Source organism: Tachypleus tridentatus, chromosome 7 (genome assembly GCF_004210375.1).
Source record: "Tachypleus tridentatus isolate NWPU-2018 chromosome 7, ASM421037v1, whole genome shotgun sequence".
NCBI lineage: Eukaryota > Metazoa > Arthropoda > Merostomata > Xiphosura > Limulidae > Tachypleus > Tachypleus tridentatus.
The window spans coordinates 134898438-134920288 of record NC_134831.1 but is presented as its reverse complement, the minus strand read 5'-3'; the positions used below and the strand labels follow the sequence as shown (position 1 = coordinate 134920288).

At 31.3% G+C, this 21851-nt stretch overlaps 1 protein-coding gene across 4 annotated transcripts in view; it reads left to right on the top strand.

Annotated features, from left to right (window-relative positions):
* The window catches only part of LOC143256655 (sodium/hydrogen exchanger 6-like), a 49023-nt gene that overhangs the window by 17012 nt on the left and 10160 nt on the right, over positions 1-21851 (top strand). For all 4 annotated transcript variants that reach the window (XM_076514146.1, XM_076514148.1, XM_076514145.1 and 1 more), the window contains exons 3-13: positions 3452-3529; positions 4275-4351; positions 6993-7090; positions 9039-9144; positions 9781-9922; positions 11180-11285; positions 14163-14251; positions 15835-15948; positions 18240-18351; positions 18917-19070; positions 20124-20175. In XM_076514146.1, coding sequence (XP_076370261.1) covers positions 3452-3529; positions 4275-4351; positions 6993-7090; positions 9039-9144; positions 9781-9922; positions 11180-11285; positions 14163-14251; positions 15835-15948; positions 18240-18351; positions 18917-19070; positions 20124-20175 — 1128 coding nt within the window. The remainder of the gene's footprint in view (positions 1-3451; positions 3530-4274; positions 4352-6992; positions 7091-9038; positions 9145-9780; positions 9923-11179; positions 11286-14162; positions 14252-15834; positions 15949-18239; positions 18352-18916; positions 19071-20123; positions 20176-21851) is intronic.

The window sequence follows — 21851 nt, the reverse complement described above, 5'->3', positions numbered from 1 at the left end:
AGCTTTGGTTTTACAATCCATAGGGTCTCAAGTGCTTCTACTTCTTTCAACTTGTCCTTCTGCCAGATATGTTGTATCTGTTTTGAAGATGGTAACTTCTTTCTGTGATGCAATTCTCACAATGTCATGCTATAAGAGACACATTTGATGGGTTCTTGTCTCTCAGTGGTGTCATACTATCTCAATAAGTTTTGCTATTTTAGACAACTCTTGAGTACCTTCAGGTGTGACTTAATCACAAATTTACCACAGTAGGTTCTCCTCCTTATTTCATTTATGTCATTCACAAATGCCTCAGTGTTATTCTGAGTAGGACTTAAGTCTGTTTTAGATTTCTAGCATCATTCCCTTTTGAACATTTTGCAGTGTGTTTACAATACCATCTTTACCTGAAGACATATTTTCTTCTTTTTTACTTCAGGAATAAATGGTCAAATATGTTTACCATTAATAGTTCTTGTCAAGTGTTTCTCTTTTCCTGGAGGACTCTTTATATTCCTATTTGGCCTTCCTCCAGAAAACTTGGGCAGTAAGAGAGGCCACAATTTTTTTTTCTTTTCCCTATTATACTACCTGTTGTGATTAACTCTGTTTCTCATTTCACAGGATGTTCATTATTATACTAGAGTTTTTCCTGTTATCTGGTATGAAGATAATATTTTTGAGGTATTTGTTATGGCAAACATTGCTGCTTGATTTTGTTCCATTCACATTAACAAATTGATTTATGCAGTTAATTTATTTTATTTTTCTTGATGTTTTCAAACACCTTTGGTGTGTTTTTTGGGTTAAATATAATCATATTTGCCATTTGGCTATTGTCTTTAACATTTCAATATCAATACCTTTCAGAGAACATTTTAAAGGCTAGCACATGGATGGATTATAATACTTTTTTTAGTCTCATCATCATCATATTCTTGTTTCTTCAGCTTTAGGGTTGCACTTGTTGGTGAGTTTTGTTTTTCTCTCTCTTTGCTCAGTATCTGTTTTTCATGAATTTTAGGATATACAGACTTGTCCTTATTTTCTTTTCATACTCTAAGTATATTAAAAAAACAATACAATAGCTCCTTCTATTAAGAGCTTCTTTTGTATTAATATGAATCAATCCAGTTAGGAATCTATATATGTTTTTCTTCCACACTACTCTCTCTGCACTGGGGCTTCATAAGAGGGCATGTTTTCCCTCTGTAAGTGGACTGATGGTGCCACCTAGTGGTTGATGATGCCTTAGCCAATCCCTTTTTCATTTCTGGCTGCATGTCCTTGCATGGTATTAGAGATTTAACTAGATGCCTCTGCTCCAACCAGAATGGTTTCATCTATATTTTTATTTTATGCTTTGATGTTCCCATTGCTTTTTTAAATTGTTTTAAATTTGAATAGTTAATTCTTTAGCAGCTGCATACATTTTTACGTTGTAAATGTGTATTTCACAGAAGGATACACAGTGTAAGGGTTATCTGTAACACTCATAACTTGAAAAGAAACTCAGAAATTACTGTAAATGATGAAGACAAACAAAACAAGTTTTTGGTATTGTATTACTGCATAATTTTTGTTGGAAGTTTGTTACTTATTGCATGGGAAACTTTGTATATATACTTGTGTAGTGTACGTGTATGTGTTTTATATTGTATTTCATTTGTGTTCATAACGTCTTGTGGAATGCATGCATTTTTTGTATTCCACAGAAGAAGAAAGTCAGAGAGCATTATTACTTGTTTTCATTTGTAAATATTGAGATGTTCAATTTGCCTGTACATCGTAAGTGCCAAAGCATAAAAAAAAACTACGTATTTGCATTGCTCCATAGTTCTACAACACTACCTGCTACATGTAAATGCAATTTTCTTATTTACTAGTGAACTTTTAAGGTTTTATATTAATTTTTTCTTAATTAAAATTATTCTTTAACTTGTATTTATGTTTCCACATTGTTTGTTTTTTAATTTTTTCAATATTGTTGTAATTTGGAAAAAAACAAAACAGTAGGTTTAAAGTACCCTCTTGCTACTGTGTGGTCATAAATATCACTAGTTGATTCAGTATATTAGGTCATCCCTAAAATAATGTTTGATTTTAGGTTCAGAAAAAGAGAAAGAATTATTGATTAAATAACATTAAAATCAATAATGTATGTTCCATTATTATTAATTACTTCCTGCCAATAATTCACAAGCTTCTGAATGCCTCTTCTATAAAAATTCTTGGGGTTTGGAAGAAAAGAAGGTAGAGAGGGTAGTTTTGACATCTTCATGTGTTCCAATCTCTTTTCCATCAAGATAATTCTGGAAACTTTGGAATAGATTAATCAGATGGAGCAAGATCTGGAGGATAAGGAGAATTTGGAAGTTTTTCCCACTCTAGCTCTTCAGTCTTTGCAGATGTGATCCTTGTATGGGGCCGTGCATTATTCTGGTGTAACACAACACCTTTACAATTGATCAAAGCGGGCCTCTTTTCTTTCAGTGCAACATTCAAGAGCTCTAACTGTTGACAATAGAAGTCTGATGTAATCATTACATTGAGTGGCAGCAACTCAAAGTGGATCACACCAACAGTATCCCACAAAACACTTAAGACTTTTCTAGGGTGGAGGTCCATTTTGGGCTGTGCTCTAGCCAGTTTACCTGTACTGAACCATTGTCTGCACTGCTTAACATTTTTATAAAATATCCACTTTTCATCTCCAGTCACTAACCTGTCCAAAAATATTCACTCTTGCTCTAAGGTTGGCTTTTGCCAAATCATGGAGAACCCATTTTCCAAGTTTTGACACCTTTTCAAGACATTCCAGATAACAATGAACTATTGAATGGGTTGAATTAAGCTTCTGTATTAGTTCTTCAACTGTTACAGCATAATCTTCATCAAGTACAACTAGCAGCAAGTCATCATTAAAATCAACAGGATGACCTGAATGTGACTCATCACTTAAGCTGTAGTTACCTGATCTGAACTTCTGAAACCACCTTCGACATTTTCTTTCATTGAGAGACTGCACCATAAACAGCTTGAATGTTGCTTGTAGTTTCTGCTGCACTATTGCCTTTTTTAAACTCATAAAAGATGATATGTCCAATGTGTTCTTCAGACACATCCATCTTCATAAGGATTTATTTTATTAATAATCTGAAAGAAGTGGAGTTGGGTTAATTTCTTTTATTTGTCTGAACATTTTTATACATGTCCTACTACATATTTTAGTCATTAAAGCCTTCTACAAAGACAGAAATGCTTATGCACTTTCTGTATTAAATTTTTGGACATGTGGGATGAACTGATATTTAAACAATATAAACTACATATAAGCTTTGAAAAAAGCATTACTTGACCTACTTTTACCTACAAGTAAAATAAATTAGTAAAAGCTCTGTAATCAAATGTGAACATTTGAACTTTTTTCTAATATATTATTACTGTTTTGTTGTCTTTTTTGTCTTAGGCAACTTTTGATCCAGAGATATTCTTCAACATAATTCTTCCCCCAATTATCTTCAATGCAGGATACAGTTTGAAGAGAGTGAGATAGTGTTTCATTACTTTTTTGTTGTTTTTAATAAATATTTCTAACTGACATGACATTCAGTTTTTATTCATCGTAATGCACAAATGATATTCTTTTAATTTACAACAGTGGTTCTCAGATATTTGTTGCATACATCCCACCAGACTTATTGATTTTAATATTGGCATAGCAAAATGTGGTCTACGTGCTATCCTGCTGTTTGCTCTTCATAATTATGCAATCTTTCTATCAATCATAGATTAAGAAGCATTGATATACAGTTTATTTTTTTGACAGTGTAGTATTTACTTTTTGTGGCTTTAACCTGTTCAGTGCTGTAGACGAGATAGATAACTCTTCCAAGTCGATCGGTAACAGAATGCCATGGACGAGTTAATTCGTTCTCAGTTATACATAACTTCAATGCTAGATGTCAGCACCATACATGCATTTGCCCTACTTACAAATTGTTTCACTTTCGATCCAAAATGGCGTCACGAAAAGAGTTACAAAATGAAGAAGCATTAGAGTTGTATTGTAGCAGCTGAAATACTTGGGAGTCAACAGGTTAAAGACTTAAGTGAAAAAATTGATGTATTACTGTTTGTAAGTCCAATGAGAAAATCATAATAATACAGCAAGGATGGCATGTCTTTCACTAATAATCAATGCAATCTTAATGTCTTACTTTATAACAACATAAGTTTATAGTTAAACTTAACTTAGTGCTGTATTGAATAATTTCTTTTGTTTTATTTAGAGATTTTTCTTTCGCAACCTTGGAGCTATAATGACTTTTGCTTTTATTGGAACAACAATATCTTGTTTTGTTGTTGGGTAAGTGTGACAATTACATGCATGTTTTGTTTGTCTCTCTGTTCCTTTTATGTGTGTGCATAAATTATATAAATTGTGTATAAAATATCCTAATAAATTATTTTTTTTATGTATGTGCATGTATCTTTAGAGGATCTTTCCCAAGTTACTCTTATATAGATTTAAAACATGAAAATACCTCCAAAATCTTCTATACTTTGTATAATGGAATGCAGTAAATAGTTTAGTTAAGTTTTTTTTCCATTTCATCCATTGAGGAATAACAAATAGATTGATTTCATGTTTGCTTCATAATGCTTTTATTTTCATCAGTTCCTAGTTTGGTTAAAGACAAAATGGGTGTATCAACACTACTGTTTGAAAGCCATTTGGTCCATGGGTAACCATTGACAACAACTTTTCTGAAATTTACCAAACCAAATAAACACCATCAATCAGTCATTCAGTATCCTTTTCCAAGATTTATGTTATTACCAGACAGTATAACTGCTTATACTTCTCTATTTATAAACACACAATGATGTGTAATAACACTTATTGTTCAACTAATTATCTGTAGTTAAGTAAAGAATTATGTAGTTTTTAAAAAAAAAAGTACCAAAACTAGTTGTTAAAACTTCAATACTGTTTAGCTTCATATTTTGAGTAAAAGATATTTATTTAATACATTCATCAAATAAGGTGTGACACTTTCTTTTCAATCACAACTAGGAATTTAAGATTTGGAACAAATATCTCTACTTTGTGCAAGTCTATTTTCATTATTACCAGTTGATGACTTCTTGACTTTTACGTGGTCATTCTCCTTTTCTTTCATCAGTTCTCAAGGACCTCTACCAACTTCTTTTGTTTTTTGTCACATTGTCTTTTTTATGTGGAATTTCCTTTTCATAACTTTCTCCTCCTATTGGTTGGTTTAAACAGATCATTTGTTACACTGTGGGAGATATTCCATAAATCTTTTTATTTCAACTCCCATTATCCTCATCATCTTTCCACTTCTTTTGTCCGTAGCCATCATCATCACATTGAGGTTTCTTCTGCTTCTGGGTTTTGTCTTTTATCCAGCTTCCATTCTCTGATCATCCCAAAGTCTCCAAATAGGACAGTGGGTGATTATTTCCTTTTCTTTCAGCTTCCATAAATACAACCATCTCAAAGTACAAAAACATATATATATATATATATATACTAGAGACAGTGGAACTTGCCAGAGAACCATTGATTCCTCATAGAAAATACTTCTTTCTCCCAAACTTTTTGTGAAATAGTGGTTACTTCTTCTCCTGCTGTTGAGATAAGGTTTTTTTCCCAAGTCTGCTTTGGCAGTTTATATTTTACCTTCTAAGCCATATTTCTACTTCAAAACAAGAAAAAAAACATGCCACAAGCTTTGGTTCCTTGTCCATATTCAGATGATAGATTATTTGATTTACACACCTCTTTGGTGTTCTTCCCTATTAAAATTCTTCTCTCTTTCTTATAGTAGAGTGTGAGAACTCTTGCTTCCCCAGTATCAAGCTTTTGGGTCAGTTGATATGGAGAGTTCCTTTCTGGGTTGGTGTAATCCCATTCATAGAGACTGAGTAGCTGCACTCCTTAATTGGAAGTAGGGCAGAGTTATCTTCTTGGAAGTGCAGTATAGGCCACTTCTAAACTAAGAACAGACCACTTCCTATGAGTGTGACCAGTCAGATGAGTTGGTGTTCACCTTTGGTTGCAGGTATGAATTGATTAATCTCTGCACACGTTTATTCTGGTAAATATATCACTGGTTAAAGTATCTGTAACATACTTTATGACTTGACTTGACTTGTTGTCATAACCTTAATGTATATACATAGTCTGTTGATCACTTGATGTATGTAGGCCAGTTGAGTAGCCTTTACATTCCATCCATGTGTGCAACATTTTAGTAGCACACGGGAAGTTCTTTTCACTGTAACTTTTCAAACAGCTACATGTTTTGGGCAAAGTGTATTTTTCTGCTTGAAATGGATGTGGACTTCCATCAGGTAGTGATCTCTCTATATCTGTCCCCAGTGGGTGGTACAGTTCATAGAATTTCAGTTTATATTGCCATATTATCAGAAAGAAGTGCATTTTTTTATTTCTTTCTCTTCATGTGTCTCCACTGTCTTCTTAATGTGGAATTCTAGCTATGTGTTTTGTAGGGAGTTTAATAGCATTTTTGAAATTAACATTTTTCTAACCTGAGAATGTAGTTCAGATAGATACATAACACTCCACAGAACCACTCATCCTTTCTTCTCACTTCTAGTGTGTTTCTTTTGTTTCATCAAGAGTGAGCTTCTGCTTGTAACAAAGTGCTCAAGTGGAGTATGGTGGATATCTTGCCTTTTTATTGGCAGAGGGGTATTGTTTAATGTTGATTGTGTAATAGACTGGCGCATTACACATTATTATGTGTAGGATTGAATGTTTCATTAAAACATGTTGTGCATGTGCAGAAACTTTCTAAGAATGATGTGCTTTGGCAGGTGCTTGATTTATGAATGGTGAATATCTTCAGACACATTTTCAGTTAAGGAAAATGTTAATGTTGCTGATGTTGATATACAAGTGTAAATACATAAAAGACCACTTTGTATTTAACAACATTTATTTTATCCTTATGTAGGGGTGTGGTGTATGGTTTTGTTCAGCTCATGCCACATTTAGAGTTTTCCTTCAATGACTCTTTATACTTTGGGGCCATAATATCAGCCACTGATCCAGGTAAGCACTGTTTTAAATTTGGATGAACATGCATATGTGAAGGAATACTTGTGTCTTTGTACAACATCTAGCTTTAATTTCAAACAAAAGTATTATTATATTTTATTCAGGTTTTTGTCTTGCAGATTAAATAGGCAAAATCTCCCATTTTGGAGAAATATTTTCCATTTTTTTACAAACAAAAATGTTTGGGAAACTTTATAAATGTGTACAAATCTACATGTTTATTTTTGAATCAAGAAATATATCATTACACGTAGTTCTGTTGGTTTTATTCTTGATACACATTTCAAGTATTTTGTCATCATTCTCAATTAACATTCTTCCACTAGAGACTCCATGTTCTATGAAGTTATGATCTACTATGTTGAATGATAAGTAGATATACTCTGTCTTATCTAAAGTGATTTGTATTTTACCTTTTAAAGATAACCACTTTTTTGTATAACTCTGCTTTTTCTAATTTACTGGAATGTATGCTTTTGAATGTTTTTAAAAATAATTATTTTTACTGCTTTTTAAATTTGTTAAGACTTCTTAGCACTTAAATTATAATAAATAGAACCTTGCATCAAGCCTAACTTAGTAAAGTTTCCACTAAACATCATGTAATATTTCAATATTTTCCTGTCACTGGTCATTGGCTGTACTTGAAATCTGATAGGTTAATCTGTGCCTATACCTTCTCAATTATAAATTATACCTTGTCCTAATAAAACAAGTTATCAACTTGTATGATTTTTATGAGATATAGAAGAACAAACTATTCTAAATAAACATCCATATTTTATAAGGACATGAGGCAGTTTTATTTGTGGCAACTAAAATATTAGAAATATATTGATTGTCTTCTCTTTCAATTTTTTTTAATGGAAATAGTTTGAATAAAAGGTCTTTTTTTTTTTTTTACTCAAAGATGGACAAAACTGTCTGACCTAAAGGTAGCTTTACTTCTCTATTTACTGCTCTACGTTTTAAGAAAAATGAGTTTAAGAATGCATTTATAAATATTAATCTATATACATATATTATGTATAATAATTGAAATATGACTGTATTTTACAAAATAACAGTCCACTAAAACATGGCCAAGACAGGTCACTTAGTAAAGACTAAGTGTCAATTTTATATTATTGGATACAGTAGCATGAGTGTACATATACTGCAACATTGTAACTTCTGTATTGTTAGCCAGGCCAAAATATCAGTATCGTAAAAATAATAAATATATATAAATGTATGGTGTTATGAAATTTAAGGTATTTAGATAAAAAAACTTGCATTTTCATGTGATAATTTGTAGTCATTCTAGAATGAAAAAAGCATGATTTGTATTTATCACCTAATTTTTTATGATGGTTACAAGATTGGTCAAATTGACCAAGCCCATACAGAAATTCATTAATGAATATAATAGATAAACTATATAATTCTTTTTAAAGAAACATTTGATAACTATGTAAACATTGCAAAGATTTCACATGTGAAATTTAAAAGTTTTTTGATGTATAAAAGTATGTTTAATCTTAAAATTAATATTACTTCACATGTTGTATATGCAACATGCAAAAATAAAACAGGCATGAGAAAAACATTGCTTAACAATCCTTAAATAAAAGAAATTGATATTTTGGTTATGAAAGCCTTGTAATGTTTACTGATAACCTGTCAAATTTCATGAATTTACACTCACTAATTTAAAAGTTACAGCATGAAAACTATAACTAGAACAAAATGGTTATGAGATTGGTCTCAGGAATTGAGCCTGTGCTGAAAGTGTTAATATTACTGGTACAGGATCATTAAACCAGTTTCAACAGCCACATATATTAGTTTAATCCCTTCCATGTATTTCAGAACTAATTAATGTTTCCATACTTAGATAACTTTTAGTAATTAATACTCAGTGAAGAATACAATGTTAACATACTGATGCTGTTTGTTTTAGTGACTGTTTTGGCTATTTTCCATGATCTACATGTTGATGTCAACTTATATGCTATGGTGTTTGGGGAGAGTATTTTGAATGATGCAGTAGCCATTGTTTTGTCAGGGTAGGTTTTTCATCTACATGATATTTGTATTACTGCACAAAAGAACAAGTTTGCATGATTTTCATCATAGGCTTTCTAATAAAGTTTGTAATTGTTTCTATGATTTTAAAAAGTATAAAACCCTTTATTTGTTGTCTTTAACTGGATCACTGATATTTCTGTTGATTTATGTTATTCTTTTTATTGATCATTGAAGAAATTATAATAAATTTCATTTATGAACTGAAAATGTTTAATGAAGAAATTAAAACAATAAATTACCATACACAGTTATTAAAAGATTACCAAAATAAACAGACCTTAAATATGTATCACATGATGCATAAAAATATGCACATAACCTTAAACTGCAATATGAGAAAACCACATTTGTAATGTTTATTGTATTTTACAAAGGGAAATTTATGCAATATTCTAGATCACATTTTGATCTCCAAGTATTATAAGTATAAAAACTTTTTTAAAAAGTGTAGCTTAGTACTCTAAAATAATTTTATAACATAATATTTAGGGACAACATATGTACTTTACTACTTTGTTCTTTTTAAAATTTATCTTTTGGAATGTTACACAGGTTATCACAGTGTGTTGAAGTATTTATTTCACCTATGATTTTTTTTATTTATTTATTTTCAGAGCTATCAACAATTATGAGGAACATTACCATACTGTGTCAGGTTTTGAAGTTGGTGCTGCATTTAAGTCACTTGGGAACTTTGTGTACATTTTTGTGTGCTCTTTTCTGATTGGTTCTGTAACAGGTTGCTGTACAGCACTGGTATCCTTTTATATTATTTTTAATGTGAATCACTGTACTTTAAACAAAACGATAATGTATTTTGTTGAAGGTAAATTATTTGGTAAAAATAACCATAGACATTTATACATATTTTTTTTTAAATTAATTTTTTTTTCACAAAATGATATCCAGTAAGTAAAAAGAGGTGACTTAAAACTACAAGTTTGTTTAAAAAATATATATATGTATATTTGAACATAGTTGTGTATAATTACAAATAGCTTTGATAAATAATATTTTGAAGTAGTTAAAAATTATACTGTAATGATTTTGAGTATTTCATTGTTGTGTTACTAATTTATTTGAAGAAATTCAATTAATTTTGTAAAAAAAAACATTAGTTGGAGATTCTTTATTATTATATTACTGATAATTGTTTCTTAGTACCTTTTGCTGTGCTTAATATAATATAATTTAATAAAAGTGTTCCACATGTTCATGAACAGAAATTTACCAGAATGTGTATTACAAAAAATATAATTAATTGTTTGTGAAATTTGTTGTTATCCTAGATCATTTTATTTCAAAATTATTCTGAGAATTATTTTCAGTGAAGTATGTATACAAACCCAGTGCTTAATTTACACAAGACTGAGATCCAGAAACTTCTGGAATTGTATTTTTACATCATTTGTTCTAGAATAAAGCATTGTATAAAACACCACCACAAGTCAAATCATATTAACTTTTATGGTTCACCTTATCAAGTGCCAGTTGAAAAGCTTAACTTTCAACAGTGTTTAATTACTTTTTGTTTTTCTTACCCAGTTTTAATATTTTATACTTAATAAATATTCAAGACATTTTTTCAAGATGAAGAGAGAATTTTTTTGGGAAAAAATTATTAAAAAAATAGTGAAGTTAACATTAGTATAACATGATGTAATGGTAGTAAATATTCTATATCTGGAATTAGTTGTTTAACCCAATATATTACCTAAAGTAATCCAGTTATTTTTAACAAATATCATAAAATCCTTTTTAACCAAGCTTTAAGTTATTGTTAATAAGTTACAAGGCTTTTACACTCCTCATAAACTTACAAGATTTTCTAAAAACTTGTATAATTTCAAAGCATATCTTTAAAGGTATCTTGTTATGCTGGTAAAACTACAAAATTTAGTGTTAAGTCAAACAGATATACCTGAACTCTTCATCTCCAGACAAAAGGTTATTTTTATTAATGTAAAACTTTTCCAATGTTGTTGTAGCTTATTAGTCTTGACTTTTCTTTAGCTGACAAAATTTACTCGTCTTTGTGACTTTTCTCTGCTAGAATCATCGTTATTTGTGCTGATGTCTTACAGCACGTTTCTGATGGCAGAATCTGCTGACTTAAGTGGTAAATTTAACCTAATCTAGATTGTACATTAATTTTATTTTATTGTTCTGGATATGTACAATCCTGGCCAGTTCCAGACTGATTTAGAGATCATTAAATGGACTTTTCAAAAAGGTAAAACAGTTGATAAATTTCGTAATCAAAAAATGTAATAGCAATTTAATGATATGCATATAAACTGTATCTAATGTTATTTAAAATGTTTACCTATTTTTTACAGATTGCTGTTAATACTAGAAGCTTCAGAATTCATTTGTGTGTGTATTTAAACCAATTAACATTAGTTTTTTAAAGTGGTTTCTGATACAATATCATACCCTCCCTCACAAAAAAGTTTTCCTCAAACAGCATTGCCCTCTGTCAAAACAAAGTTTTAATGCACAATATTAGGTTTCCATCTCTCACTTTTGCATCTCTACATGCAAATGGTATGCAGCAGTTCTCCACCAATAGAAGCAGAAAACTACTACTATCAGCTAGATTTTCTCAACCAGCATTGCCCTCTGTCAGTACAAAGTTTTCCTTCTTTCACCTTTGCATAACTACATGCAAATGGTTATGCAGCAGCTCTCCACCAATAGAAGCATGAAACTACTCCTATCTTAACCAGCATCCTCTTCATGTGCTCTCATTAACTGCTACTTCATTGACAGTAGTCATATTCAGACTTGTTGGTTTTTATGTACAGATTTGTCAATGTTTTCCATTTTACTATTAACTTGGGATTTTTTACTGTTTATTTAAATGTTCATGTTTAAGTATTGTAAAATGTTGCTTTTTTATTACATTTTTCATATTTTTTTCAGGAACCCTTTTGCTAGTGTATTGTGGATCCCATTTTGTAGCAGGTGGTTTTTTGACCAGGTATACTTTTTTTTTTAAATCTGCATTGTCTATCCTGTGATCATGCTGCTAGTGTCAGTTACGTTGTAGCCTTTCCTAATTCACACCTGATGTACAATTCCAAGTGCTGTCAGGTGTTGGTTGCATATCCCTGTTCTGTTGTCATCTATGCTTAAACAATTACACTGCAAGATTTGGTTATGAATACTGTAGATATGGGGGGTTCTGTGGGACTGCTAGTAGTTCTTTCTAGTGGTTTTTGTGTTGTAAACATGTTTTTCCCTGACTGTATGCTCATGGACAAAACAAGTAAAGCAGACAGAGATTGTTGTCCTTCTCTGATGCTCTGGGGTGATGAAATATGGAGGCCTGTCCTCCTTAGTGATAAATCGTACCACTTAGTTGAAAGTAGAGTTGTGGCATTCCACAGGTGTCACTGGCATATTACACTTCCTAATGTGGACCTGATGTACAATTCCAGATGCATCAGTTTTTGGTTCTAGCACTATGCTGTATTTCTATCTATATATCTGACAGATTGTTTTTCCCTCTGTGTCTTTCCTCTTTACTATGATCTTATGGATGTGTATTCTGGTTTTGGTTGTACATGGGCTGGGCACAGTTAATATAATATGCAGATAGTGTGATGCTCTTCCCATCATGGACTTGATGTACAATTCTAGATGCATCCAGGTTTTGTTTGATGCACTTTTCCATTTCATGAATTTTTATATATCTATTATTGCAGTTTGCTACTCGTATCTAAGATGTTGCTCCTCCCTACCATTCCTTGTATATGCATTCCCAGTGAGTGGGTCAAGTGTTGGTTGGAGTTGGCCAAATGTATGCTGGCCAGCATCCATCCTTGTACCATGGGTTGAATGTCAAATACTCACTGGCACAAGGACTTTGCTTGGAGATGCACTCAAGGTATGCAGTCTCTCTTCCTACCATCTGCTGAATGTCAATTCCTGGCAGATCTGGTGTTGGTTATATCTGGACACAGCTCATGTTTTACCACTTATGTATGGCTGGATATCCTCCTCCTACAACAGACTGGAAGTATCACACCAATTTCCATCAGGTTTTGGACAGGAAATTTAATCCTACCCAATCTTTCCACTTTCCTACCATCTGCTGGATGTTGGTTCCTGACAAATCTATTGTTGATTTGTGTTGGAAATGCATGCAAGTGGTCACAGATTTTGATATGGAAGCTTGTCTTCTCTGCAGATTCTCATTTTGAGGTGAAGGGTAGGTGACCCTCTACCTACAGCAGATCTGATGTACATTCAGATATTGCCTGGTACTGGATGAGATCTAACTAACACAACAGTTTGTCATGCCCTAGTCACTCAAAACCCAGGAGTTCCATTCATCATTTAAATGTTTTCTGGGATTTCTTCATATTTTTCCACCTTTTTTGTTCATGACACTGATATAAAAAAAGTGAAGAGTAGACCCGGATCAGAAGGGTGTGGGCTCCTGCCGAGGTGTTACGTTTTCTCTTTTGGCTTCACACCTCCTGGTCTCTCTTTGAGCACTTTTAAAAGGGGATCTTTTATATTTTTATTCAATACTCCACCAGTTCAGTGCAGGATTCTAGCTATTTTGTGAGTGGAAGTATCATATCAGAAATTAAAATTTTCCTGCACTGGAAATGTATTTCCAGTAGATACTTGTCTCCCTCACATTTCTCATCCAGTCTGCTCACTTCTGGTGATATATGGTGTAGGGACCAGTTTGATAGTGATGAACAAGTGTAGAGGGTGATGGTTACCATATGAGTGGTGTTGTACACCTATTGGTGGAAAGCTGGTGCATCATCATTTGCATGTGGGTTTGCAGAAGCAGGAGGTGGAAGGCTAGTAGCATGCATTGAAAATTTGTGCCAACAGAGGACCAGGGTTGGTCAAGAAAAGCTATTTTGTGAGAGGAGGTAAATCTCTATCAGAAATAGGTTTTCAGTGCAGGAAAATGTTAACTTCTGTTGTTGAATGGAGATTTAATTTTCAATGTGACTGTTTTATATAGGTATAGTTGCTGTTCTATTTTGTGGTATCTGTCAAGCTCATTACACCTTTAACAACTTATCTGATGAATCTAGGGTTCGAACCAAACAGGTAAGCTTGTTTAACTGAATTACATTTGAAACTGGACAAAACACTAGCTGTATGCTTTATGGTTGAATATTTTGATATTTACAGAAAACTTGTGAACGTTGTAACATTTCTGTGTAATAAGTAATGTAAAAATATACACAGTAGTGGGACAGTATGAATTTCTGATATGAAATGTTTCTTATAAGTTATTGCATATTATTTGATTAATAACTTTTACCCTATGCTTACAAGTATAACTGTATTTGACTTCTATTTGAGTATATGTTTGTATGTTTTACAGTTTTAATTATAATTTTGAGACATTGTAAATTTTAGTGATTAGTAGCTATATTCTCTGACTGATTTTCACTTTATATGTGTAACTACATCTACAGTAAACAAAATGCATTAGGGAAGTAGAGAAGGCTGATTGGAATCAACCTCCATTATCTTTCTCTAATCATATGAATTATGTAGTTATATAAAATAACAAACTAAAAAATTTAGAACCTTATCATATACAGTTCAGCAAAGCAAAATATAGACTAATTATGTAAATCATTAATAAATTATTTCTTTTCTTCATTCAAGTCATGTTTTAGTAAGGAAGGGAAAATTCACAATTGATTATAAAGTATGGTTGCATGCAGCATCTTCTCAGGACACAATAGAATCTCTTTTAGCTGTGTTAAGCTTAAAGGTACTTATACAATATCAGTGAAGTTCAGTATGGTTGCATATAATCATTTTATTTTCTTCAAGTTGTATTGTTGTCATTTTTTTATTTTTTTTTATTTATTTATCAACACCTACACATGTATGCATGTAAGTATTGTATAACATCCACTCAATGTAAACATCCTATAACATGATAATTTGCCATAAAATTAAAAATTAAATTATTAATGATTGTATATTGACAGTGTTGATGCAATGTGTGTTCAAACTATCACCTTGGGTGGAGCACTGCCCAGGATTGTGGAGCTGAGATCCCATGGTTCATGTTCTTTACTAATTCCCTCCTCCTTCCCCTATCAAATCTCATTTTGCATTTCAAAGCTTTGAGACCATTATAACTGTGTTGACTAAGTTGACTTTAGGGATGGCTAAATCACATAGTCCATGTATTAGTTTGTGTAAAATCCCTCAGAGTAAGAACATACAAAATATTGTCTTACTGGAAATGGCTACATAGTATTAACTTATGTGAAAGAATATAAAAATACCAAAAGAAGCTGGAATTATTAATTATAAATTACATATTTTGGACTGCAGGTCCTTATTCATGGTGCTATAGACAATAGATACATAAAATAGGAACATAAGAACCAACATAAATTACCATGTTTTGTTACTTTAGTAATTTTTTGCTTTTTAACCAAAAATGTTTTCTGGAAGGAGATGTATTTAGCTTCAGTTCAAACATTTCATCTTAATAAATATATTTAGAAATAACATTTACCTTTTTTCTATAGAAATTCACAATGAATTTACCACCTGTATTTATACCCATAAACTAATTTTACTCATGGACATTTTCAGCTCATTTTTAAAATGTTCTTTATTTTATGTTTTCTATAGAAACATTTTTTATTTTTTTCTAGTTTTTTGAACTTCTGAACTTTATTGCTGAAAGTTTTATATTTACTTACATTGGAGTGTCAATGTTCACCTATCAGAAACATCGTTGGGATGTGGGATTCATTCTTGTGTCTTTTGTATCCTTTTATTATTTATGGTATGTTATAGCATTTATAGACAAGTCATTTGTTTTCCACACTGATGTAGTATTCTTTTAAATCACATATATCTTCAGTTTATCAGCATATAATTGAAGTTCTTAACATTTTTAAATTGCCTTTTGAAAAAAGAAGTTTAGTACTTTTAAAACTTGTATAATCTGACGACCAATTGTAAACAAAACACCAGCCTTAGCAGTGACACTAAATTTAAACATGTATTGTAAAGAAATAAGAAAACTCACTTTAAAAAAAAGAAAAGAAAAAACTGTAATATGAAAATAAATGAAACATTTTAGTTTTTGTTTAATTTTTATATCTATGGCAGTAGCTACAAATTGTTTAAATGGGCACATCATTTCCCAGTGAATGGTAAGTAGTGTACTAAAGTTAAATTGGTGATAATGATTTTCTGTCACTTTTTATGCATATTTTTAGGTATGGAAATAAGCCAAAAATATATATAAGTATAGAAGAAAAGATGATAACATACACACTAGGTTACAAACTTTGTAACACTATCAGTTTGTAGGACAACTAAGGAAAGCTCTAACTGTTATTTAATTGTGTTATTCACCTTGTCTTACAAGTTTTTCTTTGCTTACAGTAATGACATTAATTACACATGATTTCATAGCTATGTTAGTTTGTAGAACAACCAACCCCACATAGGGAAGCTATATGTGTTCACTTGTTCATTATTTAAACTAAAGATGAGTGAGTTATTATTCTTGTGTGCATATTTTCTGAACTGTCTTTACATTTATGGTCTATTTAATCAGGCAGTTTTGTATATAGGTCTGTGGGCCATGCTACATTTACTCAAATTTTGTTATGATTCATCTGGTGACACTTTTCTGCTTTGCATTAAAACAACAACAAACTTTCAGTTTCATTATCAGTCATCAAACATTCTAAGAAATAGATGCTGAAAACCTAACTTAAATAGATTAGCCTTCCATCTTATAATGGTACTTCTAACTGGCTATTGAAAGTAAAAAAGGAAACCATTTAATTGCTAGGATTTTATAAAACAAAGGTTTCTCATTTAACAGTATAAACAACAGATTAAGATAATAAAAGTAATATTGTTGAACTTTCCACATAAACATTTACTTTTCTCTAAATGGCCAATCACTTATGTAAATGTCTTTTAAAATATGCTTAACTGAACACACAACTTTCATATCCTTTCAAACAAAACTTGCCCACACACACACACACACACCTCTGCAGAAGTAACAAAACCAAGAAATACATTATTTTATAATGCTTTATTCATTTTCTTTATGGTTAACATACAAACAAATTATTTAACACTTTTATTTCTTGCACACATGTTACTATCTATAAATTTCTGGATGCCAATCTTACAATGTATACAAGTTGTATATTTTTGGTGTTCTCATGCATTCAACTTCCTAAATTGTGCTGATGGTCTGTTCATTCCTACCATGGTGGCCATGATAAACAATTGTCATACTTAATTCCATCCACTTTATTGTTATGTTTGAAAATACTTTATTTTGATAGTATTGTGTTTTAGATACTAGCTAAAAGTTTCAGTATTATGATAGCTGCATGGCTTCTGTAACATTATTTGTGTTAACTGCTGTACAATTTCTGTGTTTGTTAGGCTTGAAGAAGACTGTTGTTAAAGGTATCTAAAACTAAAAAACAGAAATAACATTACATCAGCTTTTATATTGAAACATTAATAATTCTCAGATATTGGAGGGAAAAAAAGTCTATAAATCCATCTTTAATGCCCTTCTCCCAGCTTTTTCAGTCTCATTTTCTCACATATCTTGAAATTGTTGGCATTTTAAACAATTTTCAATGACTTGTCATGCAATCTTTTTTTATTATTATTACTGTAGATATCCTGTACATGCTGGTACCATTTTAACTTTACCAATTTCTCTATAAAATAAATCATGGGTAAATAAACAGTATCGAAAAACATCAGTAGAGAAGTTAAGTAAATACAGGTAGATAGCTTAGTAAAAAAAAAAAAAAAAAAAAACCTACTAAAATGTGAATGGGTACAAATAAAGTGGAAGTTATATTTTGAATGTGTCAGTGTATGTATACATTTTACATATCTGTAAGTATATGTCATATAAAATGAACTTCAAAATTGTGTCATTAATAAGTCAGTTTGTAGTTGTAAAAAAATAAACAACAAAGAAATCATATTTTTTCTCTTTGTATGTGTTTAAATGTATATAAATATAGCAATAAACTGTAGACTTTAACGTGTGTATTAGTTTGCCATTATAATTGGAAGAGCTGTGAATATCTATCCTTTGTCATTCCTTTTGAACTTGGGAAGGAACAATAAAATTCCCTGCAAGTTTCAACATATGCTGTTTTTCTCAGGTATGTATTTTTGTGTTAACTCAGACATAAGTCTGTAAAGTATAGGTAGCAGGTTTCCCAATTGCGTACATGTGATATTTTCCATGAGGCCATTTGAGGATATAAAGGAGGAAAATATGAAGTAACTTTTATATCTTTTACAGTTTACTATTAATGATGCTTGTATTGTTGAAAAGTGCATTTCTTTTACATTAGTCTGATGTTGATTTTGCTTGGCAGGTTAACATAATCACTTTTATACTACAAATGATATTACTGAGTGAGTTCTTAAACTTGTAATAAAGTATAGATTATACTAATTAATATGTCATAATAGGATATTTATTCCACTGGATAGTGAATCATAAAATAATTTTTGGGTAAGTTTTACTATATTTTTTTTAAGTTTGATATTTAAAAACTGCATGGAAGTGATTATAAGAAGTACATTAGTATGTTTTCTTCACTTAAGACATTATTCATGGATTATCATATGATGTACTTCCAAATCTGCTGAAATTATGTATGTAACTTTTTAATGTTTAATTGTGTATTGATTATAATTTTGTTTTTATAAAACATGCAGGCCTGAGAGGAGCCATGGCATTTGCTCTTGCCATCAGAAACACCATGTCAGAATCTCGTCACCTGATGCTAACTACAACTTCCTTAATTTCCACGGTAACTGTGATAATTTGTGGAGGTGGAACAACTCAACTTCTGAGCTGGTTAGGCATTCCGTAAGTGTTGATGTCTATTTAACTTTTATACACACACACACACACACACACACACACACACAGACAATTTATTTTTCAAAGTATTTTCAGTGTTTAATTATGAAATGTATTAAATACTGAGATGACAATGAACAGTAGTAAGCTTAAAAATAATGGTATGTCATATCTCTAAAATATTTCTGGTGAGTAAATAAATGAGCATATTTATTAAAAATAGAAATAGGTTAAATTTAGAAAAGTGTCTGAAAAAATATTGTATTTACAAATGATTAGTAGTAAAGAATATGTTAAATACAGTATTTGTATCTTATGAGTTAAGCAGTTGGATTAATAGATTAAGAATGTGTTAATAATGAAGTAATTTTTTTTATTTCTGTTACTCCTTGTCTACTCACAGGTGAATACAATTCTTAAGAGTTAAAGAAATCAAAACAGTGGTGATTTTAAAACATTTTTCAATGTTAACTAAATATGACCGTGAAAATTATAAGGAACTATTTTACTTTCCTGAAACATTTCTTGTTTTGTTACATTGCAAGCAGAAGTAGCTGCCCCTGGTGATGGGAAAAGTTAATTTATCAACTTAAATATTTTCATTGACATTAAAAAGGTTATTCATGTTATAGTCTTAACGTCACTCAGAGCCAAAGCTCTGAGCTATTTCTACTGCCCATTTCAAAAAATAATTGTTAAGTATTTCAGTCATGCTAAGAGCTGCTCAACAATAATGTATTGTAATTCCACTTGACATTCCTGATGTCATCTTGTACACTGTGTCAAGTATGGTGCTGATTGATCAAGAAATGTGGAAACGTATAAGGAACGGATACATACACTCGTATTGATGTTTATTTGTATAGATGAAAGCGCATGTAGTTACTCTGTATTTACTGCATAGAGTAACATATTTTGTCAAGAAACTTTTAATTAATCGAAGCATTTCTAATAGCTGAAATAGTTGTTATTACAACTTCTGATTCAAAAGTTTCTTGCTGTGGCTTGGAGAACCTTAATGCTTGCTGTGTTTCTATACATTTTTTTTTTCCATGTAAGGGTTGGAATAGAAGAAGAACAAGAATTGCATCCTTTCAGTAGCATTAAACAAGTAAGTAAAACATCTGTGGTAAAAACGTACACATTAAACAAGTAAGTAAAACATCTGTGGTAAAAACGTACACATTAAACAAGTAAGTAAAACATCTGTGGTAAAAACGTACACATTAAACAAGTAAGTAAAACATCTGTGGTAAAAACGTACACATTAAACAGGTAAGTAAAACATCTGCAGAGATGCCAACCATTACAATTTGAGTGTAATCATTACGATTTCGGTGTATACATTACGACTATACACTCATACAGACGAATATTACGACTTGTTGCAACTCCCAAGTTGTTATATATTATATAGGCCTATATAATAAAGTGATAAATTGTTCCTCCAGGGCTTGAAAGGGGTGAAAAGAAAATTTCTAGTGAGATGCAAATAAATTTTGATAATAAATAAAAGACATAGTTCAAATGGCTACTTGCAAAAATCATGTTTGTGCTTGAAATAATAAAAAATATTTGTATCTCCAATGTGTACCAATAGTTTGAGTGTGGTGCTTCTCCATACTGGGTACGTGGGGGAATCCATAGTTATGTCATCAATGTTCATCAGCCAATCAGCGCTCACATAGATGGGTATTTCTCGTTTTCTAAGAGGCATAGAAATACCAATGCGATCGTTCACAAGATGGAAAAAAAAGAGGCCTCGTTCACCAGATTGTCTTGTTTCTGGCAAATCTAATAGGACTTAAACTGTGAATCAAAAATTTAGGAAAGAGTATAGTGCAAAATGTCCGGTCATTGCATCAAAAGTCAGTGACAGTTGTGCGTTTTATACAGTTTGTCGCATCGATTTTTTTTCTGTGGCGCATGGCGGGATAAACGATTGTTCCAGACATAAAAATTGGCATCTCACCAACAAAAGGATGAGGCGAAGATAATGACATTTATGAGTAAGAATTCAGAATATGAAAGCATAAATGCAGAAGTGATCTTCACGCAATTCATCATTGCTCATAATTTACCCCTAGCTGTAGCCGATCATGCAGGACATCTATTCAGAAAAATGTTCCCAGACTCTGATACAGGGAAAAATATGGCTGTGCTAGAACCAAAACTATAGCCATTGTGCAAATGTTTGGTTGTGAAGATGACAAAATGATTTCAAGCATACTTACTAACAGTGTTTACAGTTTAGCCACAGATGGATCCACAGACATGAATGACTCAAAACTGTATCCAGGCTTTGTCTACACTCAGTCATTTGAAATAGTTGGCATCTCTGCATCTGTGGTAAAAAAGTACACATTTTCAGTTCTTATATTAAATTTAATTATTAAGTAACAAAACACCATGATTAACCTTTTACTCTATGAAAAGGTGATGCATGAAACTGATATGTTCAGATTTTTTGTTTGTATCAGTGTAATTTATCAGTATAAGATGACACTTTTTATTAATATCTGTTTTTAGCTTAAAGTATTATACTATTCATTTTGAATTGTAGTAAATGATAAAATAATTCCATTTTTTTTTCCTCTATAAAATCTTGAAGGCTAGCACATTGTTAAAAGCCCTAAATATAAAATTTTTGTACACGTGTACAAAAAGATTGGGTAAGTGTAGTATCACTCTGTTACTTAATTTTGTTTTAGACTGTCTGTTATATGTACATGAAACATTTATATCCAAGTAAGTATTGAAAGTAATGGAATTTGAATTATTTTCTCA